Source organism: Monodelphis domestica, chromosome 1 (genome assembly GCF_027887165.1).
Source record: "Monodelphis domestica isolate mMonDom1 chromosome 1, mMonDom1.pri, whole genome shotgun sequence".
NCBI classification, from domain to species: domain Eukaryota; kingdom Metazoa; phylum Chordata; class Mammalia; order Didelphimorphia; family Didelphidae; genus Monodelphis; species Monodelphis domestica.
In genome coordinates, this window is record NC_077227.1 from 188044604 (window position 1) to 188069793 (window position 25190).

A 25190-nucleotide genomic window follows, 5' to 3' on the forward strand; every position below is an offset into this window, starting at 1 on the left:
AGGCAGAAGAGTGGTAAGGGAAAGGCAATGGGGGAGTTAAGTGACTTGCCCAGGGTCACACAGCTAGGAAGTATCTGAGGTCAAATCTGAACCCAGGACCTCCTGTCTCTAGGCCTGGCTCTCAATCTACTGAGCCACCCAGCTATGTGTCCCTCCTCACTGCCCTGCCATTTATATGATCTTTGGCAAATCAGGGTCCTCATCTATAAAACGGGCTACTATATATGCAGATTTTTCATTTCATTTTTTCAACAACCATTTCTCTGAAAGCATGTATTGAAAATGTAAAGTGATATATATATATATAGATATAGATATAGATATAGATAGATAGATAGATATATAAATCATGAAAACAATGAATGGTCCAGGACAATTCTAAGGGACTTATGACAAGGAATGCTATCCATCTCCAGAGAAAGAACTGTTGGAGTTGGAATGCAGATGAAAGCATACAATTTTTCACTTATTTGGTTTACATTTTGGGGTTTTAGTTTTATAACATTACTAACAAAAATGTACAATGTGGAAATATGTTTTGCATGATAATATATATAGAACCCATATTGAATTGCCTGCAAGGCATGGAGAAGGGGAGGAAGGGTGGGATGAAAGTTTGATTATGTAAGTTAGGAAAACTTGCATGTAAATTTATTACATATAATTGGTTTAAAAATATATTTTTATATGTATAAAAAATTTTTAAGGTATTTAAAATGGAGGCCTAATTTGAGTTCAGTTGTCAAGTAGGATTTCTCTCAGGAAAACTGGAATCTGTGACTTTTATATTTGAATATACGGTGTGTAAGTTTCAAGTTAAATGATTTTGGTATGAAAATTGAAAGATCTCTCAACATCATTTTTATTGGCAAATATGACACACTAATTTATCCTGGAATTGCAGCTTTTAAAAAAGTGAAATTAATAAAGAAATATTAGGATTTTTACCAATTTTAAAAAGTTCACCATAAAACACATTTCTAAAAATTCAATCAGATTTTCCATAGGCTTCTAAGCAAAAGCAGAAACAAAACATATTAAATAAGAGCTTAGCATGGGGATCATAATAACTAGCACTATACCTACCTCACAGGGTTTTTGTGAGAATCAAATGAGATACTATGTGTGAAAGTCCTTTGTAATCATTAAGTAAAAATTATGTAACTATAAATGCTATATAAAAATTTTAATTGTAATTCAGGAAAGGCTAGGGGATTCATGGCTAGAGGTCTGTGTATTAAAGAATATTTTCACAACTGTATTTCAATATAGTTTTCTCCATAATTTGTATATATTTTGTTTTGTGCTTTTAAAGATATTATTCTGAGGAGGCTTTGCCTGATTGACAGAAGGGTCCACCATTCACAGATACACACGTACATACACATACAGTTTAAGAACCCTTGCTACAGAGAGAAGGATTAACTGTTTGACCTTCTTAGGTTTCTTCCAGTCCTATAATACCTGCTCAGGATCAAAGGATACTGTAAAATTCTAAATAACATTTTCATTTAAAAAAGAGAAAAGAGGTGGCAGCTACATGGTTCAATAAATTGAGGGTCAGGTCCCAGAGATGGGAGGTTCTGGGTTCAAATCTGGCCTCAGATATTTCCCAACTGTGTAACTGGGCAAATCACTTAACTCCCAGTTCCTAGCCCTTACTGTTCTTCTGCCTTGGAATCAAGATACAGTAGTGATTCTAAGATGGAAAATAAGGGTTTAAAAATATACATGTATAATAATAATAATATGTATATATATTTAAATTTTTAGAAAGAAAAAAAAAAGCTATTATACCTGTGCAGTAGTTAAAGCATTACACATGGAACAAATGGCTTCAGCATCTTCATCTGTTTTCTTTTTCACTTGCAAAAGCTGGGCAGCTTGAATGAGGGGCTCTAAGGTTTCTTTGGCCCCACTATTCATCAGATTCTTGTCACGGAGCCATTCTTCTAATTGACTGACATTGTACCTGCGAGGAGAGGTTTGAGAAGGCACGTCTCATCACTGTCATGAATATCTGATAACTTTCAGCAACCATGACAAAACTTTCAAATAGGATATGACAGGCAGCATTTTTATTCCATTATCTTTTATAATCATCTGTCCCTGAAAATAAAATTATCATCAACTGCTTGTGAACTCCTGATAGTTATCCTAAAAAGTTAAATGATTAGTAGACTTTGTTATATTTAATTGAATATAGAAACTGAGCCACTCTATCAAAAATTAAGTGGAATAGAACAGTATAAAAAGAAAATGGAACACAAGGTCTACAAGTGACTCCTTGTTTTATGGAATCAAGGCATTCTAAAAGACTAATTATAAGTCATATTTCTATAAAATGAATCCTTTCCACTGGCTCTCAGAACCTCCCCCCCTCCCACTGCAATTTCAGAAATGCTTCTTCTTCCATAACAGCATAGCATAGTTGGACGTGGAGAAAGGATCAGAGGAAATTTTGAAGGAAAATATTTCTTCTAGACACAGAGGTATCCAAAGCAGATCCCTTGGGGGGGTGAGCTTTTCCTTTCACTGCCCTACCCCGATTCTGTGTTCAGGAAGAATGTGGAATATAGGACACCATGCTTAATGAAAGCATAAAAGGAAAAAGTCAGAACCTCCATAAAGAGGCAGAGCTGGCCAAGGGTTAGGGGTTTCAGGAGGAAGCCAATAAAATTAACATTCAAGATTAATATTAAGATATATGAATATGTCACTGAATTTTGTAATTACCCACCGAACAGGAAATATAATTTTTATTATAAATCCCTCCACAGGAAGTAGCTGGATGGCTCAGTGAGTTGAGAGCTGGGCCTGGTGACAGGAAGTCCTGGGTTCAAGTCTAATCTCAAAACACTTCCTAGCTATGTGACCCTGGGCAAGTACAGCGTCCAGGCCTCCTCATCCTGAGCCATTCTTGTCTAAGCCCTCCCATACCTCTGCCACAGAGGGTCCATTTAAGGTGTTAGGAGCCTTCTTTCACCTGCCATTATGCTAGATCTAATGGACTACATAGGCTAAGACCAAGTTATTTCCTTTTCTTACTCTTCACCAGCTCACAGTTTTTCTTCTTGAAAATATATAATGTTGAAATTTGACCACAAAACTTTCAATATCTTAGGTGGATTAAAAAAAAAAAAGCCGTGCTTTCATCTTTTAACACTTCATGCCCCTGCAAATGCTGCTCCTTTCCTAATGGAGCAGGTCTTTCTACTAAGGAGACTGCCAAAGTACAGTTGGATGCTTTTAATCAATGAGATTCTGTGAAATCCAATAATGGGTAAAAGAAAATCGGTTAGAGGTGACAAGGAACGTAAAGAGGCTTAATCTCCATTCCTTCCTTGTTTTCTGGCCTCGGCACTAAATTTCAGAATTTCTTCTGAAAAATTATAAAGTATTTGAAGTTTAAAGTTCTGAACATGTTAGTAGTTGTCTACCGATCAAGGCATGTCAGTTAAATGTCCAAAAGAATGTGCCCCCTAGTTTCCTGGGGGTTGGATTTCAGATGAAGCGAGGCCTGGCATTGGCTCACCTGATCTGCATGCCCTTGCTCCAAGAGCACATATCCTTTCGCAGGAGAAGATTATTCAAAGTAATGGCACCCACAATGTAGAACATCTGCTTGACCACTTGCTTGATCAGTTCTGGGTCCATGCCATGCTGACACATGACGGAATGGAAGGAGTTCAGCTGCCGAAGGATAGAGTCCAACGTATAGGTGCCTTCGTCTGCAATGCTGGAGGTCCTCTTGCGGAGCCCCGTGGGCTTCACTCCTGACACTCCCTGGATGGTTTCATGCTCCAGCATGCCAGAAACTGGTTTGGGATAAGAATAGAGTCAAAACAGCTAGAAAGCTACACACTGTGAAGCTTAAGTGTAAGAATGAAAGACAAGGAAAGAAAACAATCTAAGCATTAAGATGTTACATGGGAGGGCTTATATGTAGGGGAAAAAATGCTTTATAGACTGAGTCTTCTGGACTGGAAAATGAAATAAAGTAACAATAAGAATCACCTTCATATCTTCAAAGTAACTAGAAGTTGTTAGGAAATGCTGTACAAATATCATTTCACTTGCTCTTCCCAACAGCCTTGGGGCAGACAGCTAACCAAGGGTCCCAGCTAGTAAAGGCGGGAAATATCTGAATTTGGGTCTTTCTGACTAAAGGTCCAGCGCTCTACCCACTTCACCTTAGAAGGATGATTGCTAAGGCACATTCCGAGTCCAAGATGATCTAATTCTATGGCTATTCCAACTGTTCTAATGAATTTTCTCTGCCAGCTGCCGCCTCTGTTTCTCTTTCCAATTTTCTGTCCTTTTGCAGGGCAGCCTGTAGATCTCTACTTCTCCTGAGTCTTGGTCCTGTTCCCTTTCCTTCAGCTTTATCACGGTGTCTGCAAATTGCTCTCAGTAATTATTACTCCTTCATTCTTTTAGAAAGTAATTATCTGGTTGAGACAAGTTGACATTTTGGTGGGAAATGATTTGTTTCTTTATCTGACTACTCTGTAATTTACTTTGGAAAAATTTTTTTAATTTATCTATCTACAGTATGCTTGTTTTCTTACAGCAGGTGTTTGCAGGACAAGGCCTATTTTCATTTTTATCTTTGTATCTCTTATATATTTTAAAATGTTTTAATATTTTATCTTTTTCCTAATACAGAGTAATCACTTAATAAATAATTACATAGAAGAATTTGACCTAAAATTTCCCTTTGTGATCATCTCTAGTACAGAGTGAAGAAGTATTGTTTCCTGACCTTCTAAACATATAGACCCAAAGGATAGGTGCCTTTGTCTGCAGGCGTCCCCAAACTTTTTACACAGGGGGTTAGTTCACTGTCCATCAGACCGTGGGAGGGCTGGACTATAAAAACCAAAAGCCTAACCCTATCCCTAATGCTAACCCTAACCCAGCAGCAGTATACACAATGTGGAATCCCCTCCCCCAAATCGCCATCACCATTCTATTGTGCAGCCACATAATCCTTGGCATGGCGCCTCATTCTAAGGTGCTGAACAAAGGATTATGTCACCGGAAGCAGTACTGTATGTGAGCCACCTACAGTGCTCCTCTCACTAACCACCAATGAAAGAGGTGCCCCTTCCGGAAGTGCGGTGGGGGCTGGAAAAATGACCTCCGGGGGCCTCATGTGGCTCTAGTTTGGGGACCTCTATATTATAGAGAGTCACCAAGCCTGGCAACCAAGGTGTCTTCCCTGCCTCCTCACTCTCCACCACCCTTATCCAACCTACTGAGAAAGCCTGTCATTTCTGCCCTCATCCTATCTCCCACAGAGGGCCCCTGCTGCCTGGCACAGGCCTCTCCTCCCACTTCTGGACCACTGCAATAGTCTGTGGGGAACCCTGGTGGACCTGCTAGCCTCACTTCAGCCCAGCCTCCAGAGTGCTGCCAAAGGGATTCTCCATAAATGCAGAGCATTAAAGGATTCCAGATTTAGAGATGGAAGAACCTTCAATGAGACGACCAAGTCTAACTCCATCTTACAACTGAGGAAACTAAAACTCAGGAAAGTCGAATGCCTTGGTCAGGCTCACACTACTACTGAATAGCAGGATCTGAACCTGATTCCAAGTTCAGCACGATGACCGACATGCCAAAAACAACAAAGGCAAAACAACCCATCCATTTCCCCCTCTCTATCTGCTCTCTCTCTTCCAATCTCTTCCTACTTCGTTTTGCCTACCTTCAGTCACACCAAAAGGAACTCTTCTCCTTGCTTCTAGTGGTCACTGGGGGGGTTCTTTGTATGTGTTTGTTTTGATTGTTCTCTTCTATTCCCACTCACCTTAGAGTCATTACCTCAGTCTTTCATTCTAAGGTGTGATGGGCTAAGTTGTGAAAATGGTACTATTACCTATGGCATCTCTTCATTTTCCCCATACACTTCATAAAAACTTTAGCCTCTTTGGCTGTGTCTCTGTAGAGTTATATCAACCCTGGCTTATTTTTCAAAGAGAGATGCAATTAACTGAAAATCGGATATGATCCTATGTATTAAATAATATTATTTTAATCATGTAATAAATATAAATGAAAGAAGGAAAAAAGATAGTTTCACTGTTTATTTCTTACTGTCTGCTTTCTGTTACTGTATCTCATCCAATTGTTTTTAATATTTTAAACAAGGTTACTACTTATTGAATTCTTGGCTTTCAATATTGTAGACTTAATTTGTATTTTCTTAATTTCATCATTTCACTCTGCTTAATAATGAATCATCATTCACAAGAGACAGTATTGAACCTTTTACAGACGGACTGATATTTATATCCACCTTTTTTCTCATTATCTCTGTATACATAATTAAATTTACATGTGTGGCAAATTATCCCTCTAATATGGCAGCATGAAATATCTTAAACATTACAATTGTGGAATCAATAATTAAAGTATTATTATTTCATTATATATTTAATGACAGACTTTCTGTATTCACATTTACTTTAACATATTTCATCCTCTTCTAGATATTTAACTTGTGGACCAAATTACAACTGTAGCTATATATATAAATATTTATATATTATATATTATATTATATATATTATATATATTATATATAATTTTTATTTAAACATATAAATATAATATACAAATATAATCTAAATATAAATAAAGTTCTAGCTTTTATATTTTTCCATCAGTGGCTTTCTAAGCCATTTCCATTGCTTTATTTAGAAGACCAATTTAATTATAACAGATCTGTATTCCAGTTGTATGTATTAACTGAAATTGTTCTTTATGAACTTAATAAACTTTCATCTGCATGAATGAGAAAAAAAAACCTCAATAAATTTCACTAGCTTCCTAAATCTCTTTAAGATAGTTAAGATCAATTTTAAACTCCTCTGTTTAGTTTTAAAAGTCCTTCACAACCTGCTTCCGACCTTTCTAGTCATACTCTACATTCTTCTCCTTCCTATACTCTGAAATCTAATCATACTGGCCTGCTTTCTTCATTCCTTGCAGACAACTCTCCATCCTCTGTCTTGGTACCTTTGTTCTGGTTGTCCCACATGGCTAGAATGTGCTCCCTTCCCACTTTTGCCTCATAAAATCTCCCTCTTCCTTAAAGATGCAGTTCAAGCACTAATGTTATATGAAACATCTCCTGACTTCCCTAAAGCTCTGTGTCCAAATTTTCTCTGTATTTAATTATTTTGTATTTATTTTCATCATATTTTCTCTGTTATATTAGTTAAGTATCTAAGGCTGGTTTTGAACCCAGGTCTTCCTGATTTCAGGCCCCGCATTCTACTAAGTCACCTAGCAACCTCCTAGGCAAAGGTGAAGTGACTTGTCCTAGGTCACATAGCTAGCAAGTATCTGTATAATTCACTAGACCAAATTTACAAATGCTTGTGGCAAATGAGCAAGTCCAACCTCCATCATTTCTATAAAGTACATCTTAATCTTAGGTTGGATTGATTTAAAATTAATTTGAAAGTATGTAAATTTTATTATTCATCAGACAAGGAAACCTGGTAATATTATACATCAGACAAGTATAATGGGAAGAATGCTGGATTTGGAATTAGGGCACCTGGGTTCAAATCTTGACCCTGATTGGTAAGTGAGAGGGATTTAGCCTCTCTGTGTTTTGATTTATCAGTAAAATGAAGGGGTTGGTCTTGGTGATTATAGCTCCTTCCAGCTCTAAATCTATGATTCTCTGTTCTATGATAACTTATAACATAGATGACTCTAAGACCCCCCACTCAGACATGGCTATGATAACCACAGACACCCACCTTAATTTCAGAACTCAAGTCATCTAGGTTAGAGGCGTCAAACTTACTGCCTGCAGGTGGCAAGAAGCCCTGAGGGCTTTTGAACTAGATTAAAATGTTAATTTAGAAATATCCAACAAAACAAAAATACAAAAGACAAGAATGATGTTCATTTGTAGGTTTCTAAGTCCATATGCAGTGGCATGGATCCATTTCTGTTCAAGTTGGGCACCACTGACCTAGGCCATCCTAAATAGTCTTCTGATTGGATTTCACATCCAGAAATGCTTGTCAGTATTAAAATTTAGTTACAAAACCCCTTACCTGATCTCTGTGAAGAGTCTAATAACAATTCTAGGAAGCTCATCTTTGCAAAGAACTTTTGGACTCCCTGGTGAATACTCAGGTCACCAAGGGCTGACCCATTTTATTTTAATGACAGTAAGAGGCTGTCTCAGAAAGTGATCTACTCTTAGGGAAGCATGTGTGGAGCTGGGGTGGTGGTAAGGGAGGGGTCATTCTGTGTTACCTCATTACTGTTGAATGCTACAGAAGATGGAGCCTGCTTTCAAACAGCACTTCCCCAAACAGTATCATACTGATGATATTCTTAGTCCCAACAATATTTCATTACCCTTTTAGTCTTACCAATCATTGGCTGCAGGATGTTTTCTAAGACTCGGACAAGCTGCTGGTAGATCTGAATTGCCAAGTCACTCAGCACCTGTCGGTACTCAGCCAGGTCAAAGTTGGTGAGGCAGTGTTCATTCTGGCGAGGAGTATTATGCTTCATAAAGCCCTAAATTGTAAAAAAAAAAATATTAATTTTTAAGAAGCAAAACATAACTTTTATCTTCCTAATTTTAGCATAATTCTCCAATTCCCTTTTCCTTACGTAAAAGGAATTTTTTCCTCCTTTATTTCCTTTTCATTTCTGTATCTGCCACAGTGGTATAAGGGCTTTCAATGCACAGCTGGATGATTACAACAGCATTTTAGTTAGTCTTCCTGCACAGGGACTGTCTCTACTTCAATCTTTCCCATTTGTGTTTGTTAGAATAATCTCTCCCAAAAATTATCTTTAGTATGTCACTTTTCTACTTCTTACTATATACTGGATCAAATCTAAATTTGTTAGTCTACCAGTAAGGGCTCTTTACCAGTCACCTTTTCCCACCTAGCAAAAAAAAAACAAAAAAAAAAACAGTTTCATATATATCTTGAGTGGGAGAGATGTGTGAAAAATCCAAAGATTACCAACCAGGGAATATGGAAATATGTGTTGCATGAAAGCACTGGTATAACTTATATAAGACTATCCCCTCAGGGAAGGGAGAGAGAATCTGAATCACAAAATATCAAAAAACAATTGTCAAAAAAAATATTATGTGGAATTTTAAAAAATAAAGCAAAGCTTTAAAAATAAGTCAAATTTGTTGCATTTGTAGATTTCTAAGGTTTAGATGCTCACACTGAAAAATTAACAATTGGTTTTCATGGACAAGTTCAAACTGACTCCAACAATAGTCCTAAGCAGCATCTACTTTTTTTGCCACTTCATGGTATTGGCGATCTAGATTTTATTTCTTCTCACCTTTAATTATTCACTTAATAATTTCAACTGCATGTCTAAATCAATGAAGAAATGACATATGTCAGGATTTTGCCTTACTGTAATTTCTTTATGACTCCAGGAAGAGACTGTATCTAAAAATCACAGAGCCCTAGTTCATCTGTTATAGTCACTTTTGTATACTGTATTTCCTTTTGGTACAACTTCCTACAAAAATCTATGAGCTTTTTCAAGAGCAGGAATGGTCTTTGAGACTCCCCCCTTCTCCCTCCCTGTGTAAGAACTCTCTCATCTAACTAAACTTTGAATCTCTGCCAACTGACAAGTATAAAGGACGGCACACAATAGGTTCCTGAGAAGCACTGGTTGAATGTGAATGTTCTTTGACTTATGCTCTTCTGCAAATTCTAGTATTGTCTACACTGGGCACTCCATTCTGAATCATCTTGTCCCTTAAAGGGGCAAGTTCCAAGCTTTAGAAAGTCTGATCTATACTTCCTTGAAGGCCAAATACTTTTATTCTTGCCTTTGTCCTTCTAGTATCTTGGAAACAGTAGTTACTTAATGTCTGTTGAATTGAATTCTCTTGAGAAAAACCAAATAAATGATGAATTCATCTAACTGCAAGTTGGTTCAATACAAATATTACATCAAGTCAATAGACTAAAAAGGTATTCTTCTTATCTTTGGTCCTCCTTAATATAGTGTGGTGCTTAAAGACTGTTCCATTGTCTTCTTTCAGATTTCAGTTATGTGATGGGGAGTTCATGTCATTTGTTATGCTGCTTCTGAATATAAACTATGGAAATGAGTAGGTTACCAGGTCCAACCTTATTGTACATGTGTAATGAATATTAAACAATAATCTCATACTTTGAAACTCTGCCAAATCTGGCCTTCTAAAAGTGAACCAGTAAAGCATAACTTATTTCTTTATAAACCCTAAAGAAAGTTATTCTCACCTCTTCTCCACTGTATTGCTTCAAACAGTGCAGAAATCGGCAGGTATTCGAAAGCCAGAAGGAAACGGTTTCAAAATCATCACCTCTTTTCTGAAATAGAGGAAAAAATATAACTCTTAAGTCTGATTTTTCCTTGGGAACATAGCAACCTGAAAGAATTGAAAGAGATCCCATAGCTTATTTTGTATAAGTCACTGTGCAGGTAATTATAGCATTTATTTTGCAGACAGAAATATATGTTGGTCATTTGCTAGCAGAATATGAATAGTTTCCAATAATAGATTTCTAGGCAAGTTTCATGTGGAACTTGTTACTTTATTTTACTTCCATTTTTTCTTCCTTAGGTAAGTTGCCCTTACCACTCAAGTTGTTGAAATTTAGCTTTTTCTTTAATTAGAGAAAAAAATTATAGGCAATCCCCTTACTTATATCCTTTATATTATAATAATCAAGTGGCTGGGTGCACCCTGACTGTTTTCACTACTTATAAGTAGAGTCCTCACGGACTGGCCACTGGTAAGATGGGAAAAAAGAAAATAGAAAGGAAGGGAAACCTTCTAGAACTGTCAAATATCTCTCCCCTCACAACAGTGGCTATTCTCTCCAGTCTCAGAATTTAACTCATTTTGGTAGCATCCTTAGGCCCCAGTCTATTTCGATATCCCTACATCTCTCATGGACCACATTCTACATTTCAACTAAAACTCTTATATTTTGTTCCTGCTTTAGTGCCTAAATGGCCAAGTTAGCCTGAATCCAATTTGCCTCTAACTATAAATGAATCTTCAGCCTTTTGGAAAACAAAGACCCCATTAACACTTTCTCTATAAAACCTGTAAGAATAAAGAAAAAATGGAAAAAAGAAAGAAAGAATGAATGTATAAAAGCAGCAGTCTTGAAAAAGTCTGCTTCTAGCAATTAGAGAAGAAAAAGAAATTGAAGGCATCAAAATAGGCAAGGAGGAGACCAAGTTATCACTCTTTGCAGATGACATGATGGTCTACTTAAAGAATCCTAGAGATTCAACCAAAAAGCTAATTGAAATAATCAACAACTTTAGCAAAGTTGCAGGATACAAAATAAACCCACATAAATCATCAGCTTTTCTATATATCTCCAAAACAGCTCAGCAGCAAGAACTAGAAAGAGAAATCCCATTCAAAATCACCTTAGACAAAATAAAATACCTAAGAATCTACCTCCCGAGACAAACACAGGAACTATATGAACACAACTACAAAACACTCTCCACACAACTAAAACTAGACTTGAGCAATTGGAAAAACATTAACTGCTCATGGATAGGGCAAGCCAATATAATAAAAATTACCATCCTACCCAAACTTATCTATCTATTTAGTGCCATACCCATTGAACTCCCAAAATATTTCTTTACTGATTTAGAAAAAACCATAACAAAGTTCATTTGGAAGAACAAAAGATCAAGGATATCCAAGGAAATAATGAAAAAAAAACACATATGATGGGGGCCTTGCAGTCCCTGACCTTAAACTATATTACAAAGCAGCAGTCATCAAAACAATTTGGTACTGGCTAAGAAACAGAAAGGAAGATCAGTGGAATAGACTGGGGGAAAGCGACCTCAGCAAGACAGTATATGAAAAACCCAAAGATCCCAGCTTTTGGGACAAAAATCCACTATTCGATAAAAACTGCTGGGAAAATTGGAAGACAGTGTGGGAGAGACTAGGAATAGATCAACACCTCACACCCTACACCAAGATAAATTCAAAATGTGTGAGTGACTTAAACATAAAGAAGGAAACCATAAGTAAATTGGGTAAACACAGAAGAGTATACATGTCAGACCTTTGGGAGGGGAAAGGCTTTAAAACCAAGCAAGACATAGAAAGAGTCACAAAATGTAAAATAAATAATTTTGACTACATCAAATTAAAAAGCTTTTGCACAAACAAAACCAATGTAACTAAAATCAGAAGGGAAAAAACAAACCGGGAAAAAATCTTCATAGAAACCTCTGACAAAGGTTTCATTACTCAAATTTATAAAGAGCTAAATCAACTGTACAAAAAATCAAGCCATTCTCCAATTGATAAATGGGCAAGGGACATGGACAGGCAGTTCTCAGATAAAGAAATCAAAACTATTAATAAGCACATGAAGAAGTGTTCTAAATCTCTTATAATCAGAGAGATGCAAATCAAAACAACTCTGAGGTATCACCTCACACCTAGCAGATTGGCTAACATAACAGCAAAGGAAAGTAATGAATGCTGGAGGGGATGTGGCAAAGTAGGGACATTAACTCATTGCTGGTGGAGTTGTGAACTGATCCAACCATTCTGGAGGGCAATTTGGAACTATGCCCAAAGGGCGACAAAAGAATATCTACCCTTTGATCCAGCCATAGCACTGCTGGGTCTGTACCCCAAAGAGATAATGGACAAAAAGACTTGTACAAAAATATTCATAGCTGCGCTCTTTGAGGTGGCCAAAAACTGGAAAACGAGGGGATGCCCATCAATTGGGGAATGGCTGAGCAAATTGTGGTATATGTTGGTGATGGAATACTATTGTGCTAAAAGGAATAATAAAGTGGAGGAGTTCCATGGAGACTGGAACAACCTCCAGGAAGTGATGCAGAGCGAGAGGAGCAGAACCAGGAGAACATTGTACACAGAGACTAATACACTATGGTATAATCGAACGTAATGGACTTCTCCATTAGTGGCAGTGTAATGTCCCTGAACAATTTGCAGGGATCTAGGAGAAAAAAACACTATTCATAAGCAAAGGATAAACTATGGGAGTAGAAACACCGAGGAAAAGCAACTGCCTGACTACAGCGGTTGAGGGGACATGACAGAGGAGAGACTCTAAATAAACACCCTAATGCAAATATTATTAGCATAGCAATGGGTTCAAATCAAGAAAACATGTAATGCCCAGTGGATTTACGCGTCGGTTATGGGGGTGGGGGGGAGGAAAAGAAAATGATCTATGTCTTTAATGAATAATGCTTGGAAATTATCAAATAAAATATTTTTAAAAAAAGAAAGAAAAAGTCTGCTTCTAGAAAGGCATGATGATATGTAATGGAAGTATCCCATTCTCTTTTTTGGAGCATGTACAAACATTTTTCCTATATATTTTAGAACAGAAAAACTTGCTGTAAAGTCTTCCCCTTATCCCATTTACCAGCTTCTCCTTCGGGTTTTCCTTGTACAAAATTGTAAACATTTTATGTAATTGTCAATTTTTCCTCCTTTGAACCTCCCTCTCTTGTTGCTCATGAACTCTTCACTTATCCATAGATCTGATATATTCCTTTTTCATACTCCTCTAATTTGTTTATGATATCCCATCATATCTAAATCATGTAACCATTTGTAGCTTGTCTTGGTATTGTGAATTTTAAAACTATTCCACCCTAATCAGACCATTCTTTAGAAGATTTGATTTAGCTATTTCCTGATCAATAACAATAGGGATACTTGGAATAACAGAATCAGGTCTTGGGAAGTCCACATTTTCCCCACCCTCCTTAGTTTAACAAGATTAGGAAGGTCTGCACCAAACTCAAAGATTAAATATCAGGGAAAAAAGACATGTGCAGAAAAAAGGACAGACCCCTGGGCTGTCCTAAGTCAAGCTACGCCATCATTGGTACAGATGAGACACAGGAAAGTGATTTTAAAACTGTCTATATAAGGCACATCACTTCCTATCTCCTCCTCTTTTCCCGGAGAGAGGACTCTGGCTGGCAGCGTGCTAAGCATTCCGACATCTTGGTGTGGTGGCAGCTATTGTCTGGGTTTAGTGGTGAGTTTTACCCTGGAGTTGATTTCAGATTCGGGCATCTTGGCTTAGCCCTTTCCCTTCTGGAGTTCAAACCTGACTCCTTCCTCCTTCATACTCTAAAACCTTATCTCCTAATTTCCCTGCTTGGTACCAGCCAGGTGGGGGGGGGGGGGATAAAAACCTACTCCTTTCCTTCTTCCTTCTCCTTAATCTCCTCCACTATCAACTAAATCAACATAAAATTTCCAGCTGACTTGGGTGTTCATTAGGATTTTGTAAATAAAATCCTTGGTGACCAAAAAATATTATTACATTCAGTCTCAGCCATAATTTTAACCCTTACAGTTTATGGTGTGAGGTGTTGGTCTGTACCTAGTTTCTGCCAGAATACTTTCTAACTTTCTCAAAAGTTCATGTTGAATAAGTGAGTTCTTGACACAATAGCTTGAATCTTTGGCTTTTCAAATATTAGGTTACTGAGCTCATTTGCTTTTAACCACTGTGAACCTAGTCTTACTCAGTGCCAACTTGTCTTGATAATTATGGTTTTGTTTTATAATTTGAGATCTGGTATTGCTAGGTACCTTTCCTTTTCACTTTTTTCATTAATTCCCTGTATATTCTTGACTATTTGTTCCTCTAGATGAGTTTTGTTATTAATTTTTTTCTAAATTTACAAAATAATCCTTTGGTAGTTTGATTGTTATGACAATGAACCTGAACAGATATTATATAACTGGGTTTGGTCAGCTTCACCACATGAAGAGATGGATTGTTAATTGGCTGTAGAGTCTCAAACAGTATATGAATTCAAAAGGTACTAAGTAGCCAAAGTAAACCTGTACTTCACTTCTGTCTAGTTTTCAAGTTCTAAGGTTCAAGTAAGGAGGCAAAGATTAATCTCTGAGTGAGGAAAGACTTTAGGCTCTTATCTCTCAAATGGGGTCACACAGCCCATGAGTACATGGCCTTGCTGTTCCTTCTGTCTCTGTTTTATCTTGTTCTTGCTTGCTTTTAGGTGAAGGACACTAGAGATGGGCAGTGACCTTATGAACATCCCTCTAAAGGTCAGAAGAATGAGAGACTAGAAATCCAGCAGCTAGAATCCATACTAGCTCCTAGAAGCAAGACCATAAGAAATGGAGTCCCAAAGCACCTGCTTGACCTAGCCTTGCAGTAGCTGAGATTCAGACTCAGCCATGCTGCATTTGGAAGAGAACTTGGTAGGATGAATAGGACATAGAAAGTGAACTACATATCAGCCCACTCTCTCCAGGTGCTTAGGTGGGGGACAGCCAGTGAAAATGCTGTTGAGAGATAAAAGTGTCTTGTGCAAGGAATAGTAAGGAAGCCAATCCCACTAGATAGCAGAGTACATGAAGGGGAATAACTAGAAAGGTGGAGGGAAACAGGTATAGAGCTTTGAACATCAGAGAATCTTTTATTGGTCCTGGAGATGAAAGCAAGCTACTGGAGTTCACTGAGGGTTTGGGGGGTCAGGGTCAAGCTATTTAGGAAGACCACTTTGGCCACTGAGTGGAGAATAGACTGTAGTGAGCAGAAACTTGCGTCAGAGACACTAACCAGCAGGACATTGTCATAGCCCAGGTGTGAGGTGATAAGGGCCTGCACCAGAGTGCAGTGTCAGAGGACAGAAAGGTGCATATACAAGGAATGGAATAATTTCACATCAATAGGCTTTAGAAACAGATCAGAAATTTGGGGCAGAGACAGTGAGATGAAGATGACACCTAGACTGGGAGGTAGGAGATGTGTTCTTGTTGTTTTAAATTGGAATTCCAAATGTATTTTCTTCTAGAAACAAAATTATACCTGATGGGTAGGATTCAGAGCACTATTAATGCAATATTAAACTTGTGGTACTTTATGGTTTAAATAAATCTGGGTCATTTGACCTGAGAATCTATCACAATTTTTTAAAGGGGCATTTCTAAGTTCCATATAACTGACAGAAATGGATTTTAAGAACATTAATCATTTGTTCAGACCCTTTCAGCCTTTGCCACCAGCTCTTGTCTCACTTTGGGTCGATGGCTTGGCATAGCTACTCTGGCTTGTCAAGAGATAGCTGAATGCGGTGAAAGTTGAAGGGAAGACATTGGAGTTATATGCCTATTCTGATCAAGTTCTTTAAGAACACTTCCAGTGCAACAGATGCATTGAAGGCACAGTTATAGCCTTGTAACTAATAGGAATTTGTCTTCATGGAGAACCATCTTTGGTGTAAACTGGAAATAGCTTGTCTTTAGATTCCATTTCTTAGCTTTCTGTTTTGTTAGCAGTATAGAGAATTGCCAAGAAATCATGAATGTCTTTAAAAACAACAAGTTTGACTTCAATTTTCTTGATAAAGGATTTACTGCTAAGGATATACCATTATTGATTAAATTGCCATAGAACTGAACAGTATTGCCAATGAATTCCTTTATTTCCTTTGATTAGATATGCATTTTTTTTATATTGGCAATTTGTTTTTCTTCTCTTTCCCTAAAATGTCTCTAAAGTGTCCCTAATGGCTTGTTTTTTAAAAACAGCTTCTAGTTTTATTATAAACTTAATTTTTCATTTGCTTTATTATCCTCTTTAATTTTTCATAATTTTTAATTTGTCTTTAGTTAGAATTTTTTTTGGTTGGTATTCTCTCTCCTTCCTTTTTTCTTCCATACTCAATTAATTGATCTGTTCTTTCTTGTTGATGAAAGTACTTAGAGATATAAATTTTCCTCTAGGGACTACTTTGACTACTCCCCAAAAGTTTTGCTTTGTGGTTTTATTGTTGTTATTTTCCTCTATGATGAAATTATTTATTGATCTTATGATTTATTCTTCAACCTTCAACCATTCTTGACCATTAAATTATTTAGTATCCATTAACCTTAATTTGTTTCTTTAAGGGCTCTTTATTGATTAGAACTTTTATTGCATTATGGTCATTAAGGATGAATTTAATATTCTGCATTTGTTTATGAGGTTTTTATGCACAGCAAATGGTCAATTTTTGTAAAGGTGCCAGAAACAACTTTTCATTCCACAATTGCTAGACATCTATAACAAAGCATTCTAAAACTGTATTCTGGTCCCTAAGTTCAAACTTGTTTATTTTTTAAAGGGTTATAATTATAGTTTTATGTCTATTTTTCCATGTAATTTAAGTTCCTCTTTAAGTACTTAGATACTGACATCAAGTGCAGACATAGGTTGTCTCTAATCCCCAATTATTTAGAATTGATATTACTCTACAGTGTCTTTAAGCATGATAAAGTTTCCCTGTTTTTTAAAAACTTTTCACTGTTTCTTTTCTGAGATCATGATTGCCACCCATGCTTTTTGTTTTAATTTGTATTAATTTGTATTAATTTAAATTGTATTAATTTGAAGCATAATATAATTCTATTCCAGATTTTTATTTATTCACATATAATATTGTGTGAATGTTTTTGTTTCAAGTGTACTTCACTTGAAAGTGAACTCTGCTTTCTACTCTTATTTTATCTTCTTCCACTTCATGGGCGAGTTCATCCTTTTTACATTCAAGGTTAGGATTGTTGTTTATTTCCCTCCATCATAATTCACCTATACTTTCCCAGTCCTGTCCCTTATTTATAAGAAGGTGGTGAAAGGATGAGAATTTCATTAACACTATTCACAATTCAAGTGATCACCTTCCCCTCAAATGCTCTTTTCTTTACCTCATTCAGATCTTTATCATTACTTCTTACATTTTATTTCTTTCCTCTCTAATGACTATCAAAAAAGAACAAAAACAGCCTCCCCAGTCTCCTCATTTATCTTATTTAATGCTCTCTGTAATCTTTGAAGGCACCAGGATTCTGAAGGGACACTTGTTTCTTTTTCACTTCTTAAAACATAAGCCTATCATCAAACTTAAACCTCTTCCTTATATTTCTATTGACTCTTGTTTTTACTTTTAAAAGTATCTTCTTAACTCTGATCTTATCAGGAATTTGTGGAAGATATATTCCATTCAAGGTTCATTCCTACCCACCCTGGATTAAAATAAATTGTATTCTTGATTATAAGCCTTTATCTTTTGTTTTTTGGAATGTTATGCTCCAAGCTTTTCTCCTCTTTATAAATTGTGATCAAGTATTTTTGGATCCTCACTATATTTTCTTGGTACTTAAAATGTCTTTCTAGTTATTTGTAGTTGTCTTTAATATGGAAGCTCTGGATTTTGACTATGAAATTCCAGGAATTTTAAATTTAGGGGTATTTTTTGGTTTTATGTTTAGGAGGTGACCAGTGAATTCTTTTTATTTTCATTTTACCAAATGTTTCTAATAGATCTGTGCAGTTTTCATTTGTGATTTCTTGAAATATGGCATTTTAAGTTTTATGTTCAGTCATGTTTCCAGGGAGTTTGATGATTCTTAATTTATCATTCCTTAACCTGTTTTCCAGATCAGTTGTTTTTGACAGCAGAAACTTAACAATCATCTATTTTTTAATCCTTTTATTTCCTTCTAAAACTCCTTTTCATCTCATAGAGTCATTCATTTTTTGATTGCTCCATTCTATTTTTAAAGGATTCAGTTATTTGAGTAAGGGTTCCAACCTTCTGTTGTAAGCTGCTTCTATCCCTTATAATTCTTTCCTTAAGAAATTTTATACACATGTAATTTTACTTTTAGTCTCTTAATTTCTTCTAGTCATTCTTATTATCCTTGTGGTCAAGTATTTTTCTCCTTTTCTCTGACTGTCCTTATTGTCAGAACATTCTCACATTAAGAGTTTATCTCTTAGGTATCTCTTGGTGTTTCTTCACTGTATTTGGCTTCTTCTTCTGTTTACTCATATCTCCAGATTCAGTTCCCAGTTTGGGGACTTAGTGTCATGGACAGTCTCTACCCCCTCCAACACTCCCAAATAGTGCCTTTTGGCTCTGCTTGGTCCTAATTGTGGTCTTCTGGGCTCCTACTTCCAGCTCTAGCTACTCTAGTATGCTTGTAATCATAGCACTATCCAGTTTCAGTCACCCCTGGATAATATGAAGTGAAATACCAGAATATTCAGGCTCCTATAGATTATATATAGTCAGAGCATATAGTATTCAAGATCCCCAAAACATCCTATAAGAATGTTGCAGACTTGATCTCCCAGTATCTTCCCTACAAGACTGTTGCCAGTTTCCAGTACCCATGCAGATTCTCCATAAGAGCACTGAAGGCTTCGGGTACTTTGAAATATACTTAACCAGAGTGCTTACAAGCTTTAGGCCTATTTACTATGTTCAAGCCAAGAATATCTGAAGATATTTGTTTTTGTGGAGTACTACACTGGATGAGTGAATTTATTAATTCCCATCCTCTCCCCCAGGTTATTTTGATTATTATTAAATCTGCTACTCCTTCTAGATCTTTGCTGACCTATATCTAGAATATTTTTACATCGCTATTATAACTAGAAATTCTAAAATAGATGACTTTGATACTTTTAGAGTTTCTTCCCATATTGTTAATGATACACTATAGTACATATGTGTTTCCCTTTAGTAGGTATTTCATATTCTAGGGGCAAATTCAGTGAGAGGATAAAGGGAAAGAAAAATAATCATTCAGGAATTTCTTATTTACTTAAATACTCTTATTTACTTAAAATTACTTAAAGTCTTTTATTTTAATTATCATAAGTTATTCTCTATAGACTGATTCCATTAAATAACCTTGAATTACATTCCACATAGAACTGGGAAGTAAAGATAACTCTCATTTATATAATGATTTAAGATATTCCAAGAGCTATCCTTATAACAACAGTATGCAACATTTAGTGCAATGATTATTACCTCTCATTTTATAGATGGGGAAATGAGGTGCAGAGATATGAAGTTCCTTGTTCTTGTTCACAGAGCTGGCATCAGAGCCCAGATTCAAATCCAGGTCTCCATACTCCTAGGTCAGTGATTTTTGCATCAAACCCTATAAGCATTTTCCCATAAAACTAAAGATAGTAAATCTCCAACTGGTTCTATCATTTAACTCAAATCTTGCTTTTAAAGTAAACAAATGGATAATCTTCAAGGAAGAAATTTTCCCCATAGTTGAAGTTATTATCCACTAGTTATAACTAAATAAGCTTCACTAAGCAATGACTCATTTCTTACACTGAAGGAGGATTCATTTCAAAAACACAGAAAATAACTGCAATGTAGATTTTTTCATCAATAACAGTCATCCGACAGTGGTTTTCATGAATCAAAGAATGAACTGACCTTCAAAACTTTTTTAATGCTGTTAATTGTTGATGTCAGCAATGACCTCACTTTCTGATCATCATTCAGGTAGTCAGCATGTCGGACACACATAAATAGAATGTAGGCTGGCAACCCAGGGATCAAATTGACAGCTACTCCACGTGGTTTCAAGTCTAGAAGAAAAACAATAAAACAATTTTTCACATGATGTTCAAAACCAATGAGGATGGTTTTATGGATGACTTATGTGATTAGTTATCACATAAACAAAAGTATTTTTAGGAAAAAAAAGGTAACAGTAGAAAGGATCTTTTAAGGCATGAAGTTGCAACTTCTAAAATAATGTTATTGTTGAAGTAATTAGTAAAGTGCTATTAATCTTATCAGTCTGCAATAAGTGCATCCTGTTAATGGTGATCACTTTTTAGAATGCCAGAACATAAAGGGAAGCCAAATTAAAAGTTAGCATTAAGTTCGCATTGAAGGTATGACACTGAATCATAATCTTAATTCTTTCATTAATAAGCTCATAGATATACATAAGACCTTTTATTATTCTTCTAAGGATCTCATACTCTTCATAGCCCCTTGCTCAATGTCCTTCAAGAGTCTCCTGTTCCCCACAAATCTTTTATTAATGTAAAAATATTTCTTCCATTGGCATCTTGTTTACACCATTGTTTTCCTGCCATTGTGGAATTTTCTCTCTTATAATTTTACTCTAGCCCTATGCAGTAAAAAAGTCTGAAGAAAAATGAAACAATGCTGAGAAACAGGAAAAAGTGAAATCTTATGTTCAATTCTAATCATTATGTAATGAAATTAACATATAGGTGTTTGGATGCAAGAAGAACATTTTCAAAAACTTTATGTTTTGGCCTAGATGCTATACAGCTATGTCAAAGGTACAGAAACATTAATCCTGGTTGATCGATTAAGCTGCTGTTTCATACAAAATATACTTGCCCAGGATGAGATTCTTGACAAGTTTTTGCTCATCATCCTTCTTATATTCCAACATTCCTTGGAAATCCTTCTCTTTCCTGGGAATGTTCACTGGACGGATAGGTTCATCAATGATCTGCCCAGGGGATATGTTCTCCATCTGTCCCACTTCAGGAGTAAAACAAGAAAAATGAAAATATATTTCAGCAAAGAAACATGAAATAGACATAAACATCTATATTTAAGAGTTCAAAACAGTATTTCTTAAAATAACCTTAGAAAATATGAAGTGGAAAAATACTGCACTCCCTCATTTCTCTAATTAGAGAAATATATGTCCCATTCCACTTCCCTGGCTTTGCTTCTATTACTCCCACACACTTCAAGCAATGAAAGGGTGAACTTGAGGTTGAACTGAAATTGCTGTCATGCAGATTCCTTATACAGAAAGATGCTAAAAGAAATCATTGTGTAGTATTTTTTTAAAGTATCAAATTAGAAGTTGGAAGACCTAGACATGACACAAACATGACCACTAATAATCTGTGTTGCCTTGGATAAGTAATTTTACCTTTTTCAGCTTCATTTTCCTCATCCAGTTTGATTCATTTATTTAAATTATAAGGGGAAAAATACTTTTAAAAATCATAAGCCTGAGGGTAGCTGGGTGGCTCAGTGAATTGAGAGCCAGCCCCAGAGATGGGAAGTCCTGGGTTCGAATCAGACCTCAGATACTTCCTAGCTGTATGATGCTGGGTAAGTCACTTAACCCTCATTGTCTAGCCTTTATCAAGCTTTAGAACCAACACACAGTATTGATTCTAGACAGAAGGTAAGGGTTTAAAAAAAAGTTGTTAAAAAATCATAAACCTATTTCCAGATTGAAAAATGAAACAAAATGAAATAAAAATTGGAAACATCTACCACTATGCTCTGTAACTTTTTTTTTAAGTGCAGTAGAAAGAGGCCTTGGGGTTAAATTCCTCCCTGCTAACACTTACGGTGTGTGATGATGCCCTGGTTGCTACTCCTCTTTGGGCCTCAGTACCTTTATGTATAAAATGAAGTGAATTGGCTGTTCTCAATGAATGGGAATCTCATTAGCATCTCATTTTTTTTTTTTACCACAAAGCTGTTATAAATATTTTTGTACAGAAAGGACCTTTTCCTCTTTCTTTGATCATTTTTTGGGCATAGGCTTAACAGAATTATAGCTGGATCAAAGGGAAAATACAGAGCAGAAACTTTTTGTGTAAAATTACAAATTGCAAATAAATTAATTAAAAATTCTGCATTTCTCTCCAGCATGTGCAATGTTGCAAGCACTTCCAGGTGAGGACCCTGTATTATTAGTTTTACTTTGTTACAAGAAGCTTCTCATAAAGAGGGAATGAGTTGTAAGTGTTCATGATGCAAAAACAGAACACATCAGTAAAACTTTAATAGTAGGATAGGAAAAAAAATGAAGTTTTTTCTCACTACCATTTTTACAAGGCTTGTGGACTCCTCTTTTGCAGCAGCACTTAATAAACAACATTCTACATGAGATGAGGCAAGTACCAAAATAAGTTAATGTGTTGCTCTCACCTCTAAACATATTTCCCCCATGTATTTTCAGGAAAGAAAAAAATTTTTTTTTCAAATCTGCAAGGCTATTTGACCAAAAAAAGAAAAATTTTTTTTAAATTCTAACTCTAGGAGCCATTGATAGAATCACTTGCAAGCCTCTTTTTTCCCCCTGTCCTCAATGAACAAATAATTAGGGTTGAAGAAATGAAGAGGGTGGGATTACATAATCTCTAAAATCACTTTAAGCTCTAAATCTATGTATAGCCAAAAGAACACAAGTTTACTTGTGTTAACATCTAGTCTTCTTTAATATCTTAATTGTGAGACAGTTTCTATTTTAGATCATTGTCCCTGAAATAGGAAAGGGAAAATTTTGGTTACCTTAAGGTTCTGGGTTTTAAAAGATTCCAGTGAGACTGAGAAATTCATTTGCCAGAATTTTCTACATTTCTTATTTTTTAGCAAAAGTAAAAGAGTGACAGAGACAACTTATTTTATTGCCATATTTTTCCTTCCACTTTTCTGAAAAAAGCAATTTATTGAGTACATGTCCAAATCTCATTAGATAATGGTCAAAACAATGACACATTTAAACCATTCTTTAAAATTTAAAAATCAGGCCTCATCACTACTCTCTGAAGGGTACAAATACTATCACCCCTGTTTTATTGTTAAAGAAACTGAGGATAAGAAATACTGTGACATGGACAGTTACTCGTTGTTCAATGTTAACGCTGGGATTAGAACTTGGTTCTATGATTCTTCTAAGAGCAGCCTTCTTGGCAGTTCATCAGAGATAACTGTCTAGTAGCAAATCTCTCCTCTTTATTTTGCCCTGCTGGAACATGTGATCTGACACATTTCTCAAAAGCAGTTATAAATAACTTTTTATTTGAAATCTGTGCTCTGCCTAATTGAGTGCCATGTGTATACCTGTGTTCAGAGATGGAAATCAGATTGATGGCTGATACTACTTAACAGAATTTTAAAATGATTTGTATTTCATAAGATTTAGAAATTCTGTTCTCCCCTGTCTCTTCACTTCTGAAAAAAGGGCATATCAAATTCATGCTGAAAATAGTTGGGCTTTTGGATAATATTATAAGGACTTTTTAGTTTTATGGATTTTTACAGGTGTGTTTAAGTATATCATTAATGGTTACTAAAAGCCTAACTTGATTCATCAGAACTAGAGTCCATTTTCTTTTGGTTTATATTGCTTCAAAAAATGATTCATATGGATTTTGGCAAATGCTGAATGTTATTTGTAGCTTTTAAATTTCCCTACTGCAAAAAAAAAAAACAAACATCATATGAATAAAGTCCTAGTTTTAGGGCTTAGCAATGCAACATGATACCAAGCAAGAATGAGGAAAGCTGGGTTCAAGGCCAGGCTTCATCCTAGCTGTGTGACCATGGGGAAGTTATTTTAACTCTTTCAGACTAGTTTTCTCATCTCTAAAACAGGCACAATGCATATACTATCTAATTCACAGCTATTGTGAGAAAAGATCTTAAGATGTTATGTAAAGATGAGGCTATAATAACATAAGCTATTTGCTTATTGTGGTCTATTGCATAGTGGTCTTATGTCTTTTAGGAGTGATGTACATTGTGTGAAACATAATGTTTCCATAAGATTACACAAAAAGTGGCTATACCATAGAGATTTGGCATATTAGGAATATAGAAATAAATACCAATAATTTTTTTAAATCCTAAAGGATGATAAAACTTTTTCTTTGAAGTAGATAAAATTTTTGCAACCTTTTGCAAAGGCATTCAGAATAAAGTAGATGTATTTCATGTTTTTTTCCTAAAAGAAAAGAAAAATAACTCAACTAATGTAGTTGCTTTTCTTGTGTGGCTTGAAGGCACTCCTGAAGATACCTTCAGAAGAGATCCCCATAGGAGTTTTAATCACTAGGAGCCAAGGATAGCCACCCAAAGTGACCATTTTGAAGGCCAGCAATCACTTTGTGGGATAAACCATCTATCTCATTACTTCTTTTTTTTTTTAACCCTTAATATCAATTCTAAAGCAGAAGAGTGATAAGGGGTTAGACAACTGGGTGTTAAGTAACTTGCCCATGGTCATAGAACTAGGAAGTGTCTGAGGCCAGATTTGAACCCAGCTCCTCCTGACTCCAGACCTGGTGTTCTATCTACTGTGCTACCTAGTTCTCCCTTTGTCTGGTAACTTTCTAGTCTCGCCTGGACTTGTAATGAGGAGCCCAAGGTCCAAATACCAATTCTTACACTAAGTTTTGTGACCATAGACAAACCATTTCATTCTGTGCTTTTATTTCCATATTGGAAAAATTGGAATAATTGCTTTCTCGGTTAAAAACACTATACAAATA

The 25190-nt window shown here is 35.9% G+C and overlaps 1 protein-coding gene across 4 annotated transcripts in view; it reads right to left on the minus strand.

Moving 5' to 3' along the window:
* Positions 1 to 25190, minus strand: part of MYO5A (myosin VA) — a 212615-nt gene that overhangs the window by 7737 nt on the left and 179688 nt on the right. For all 4 annotated transcript variants that reach the window (XM_056810210.1, XM_056810209.1, XM_016427868.2 and 1 more), the window contains 6 exons: positions 21280 to 21426; positions 20332 to 20486; positions 10296 to 10385; positions 8409 to 8559; positions 3536 to 3818; positions 1798 to 1972 (listed from right to left, as the gene is read on the minus strand). In XM_056810210.1, the coding sequence (XP_056666188.1) occupies positions 1798 to 1972; positions 3536 to 3818; positions 8409 to 8559; positions 10296 to 10385; positions 20332 to 20486; positions 21280 to 21426 (1001 nt within the window). The remainder of the gene's footprint in view (positions 1 to 1797; positions 1973 to 3535; positions 3819 to 8408; positions 8560 to 10295; positions 10386 to 20331; positions 20487 to 21279; positions 21427 to 25190) is intronic.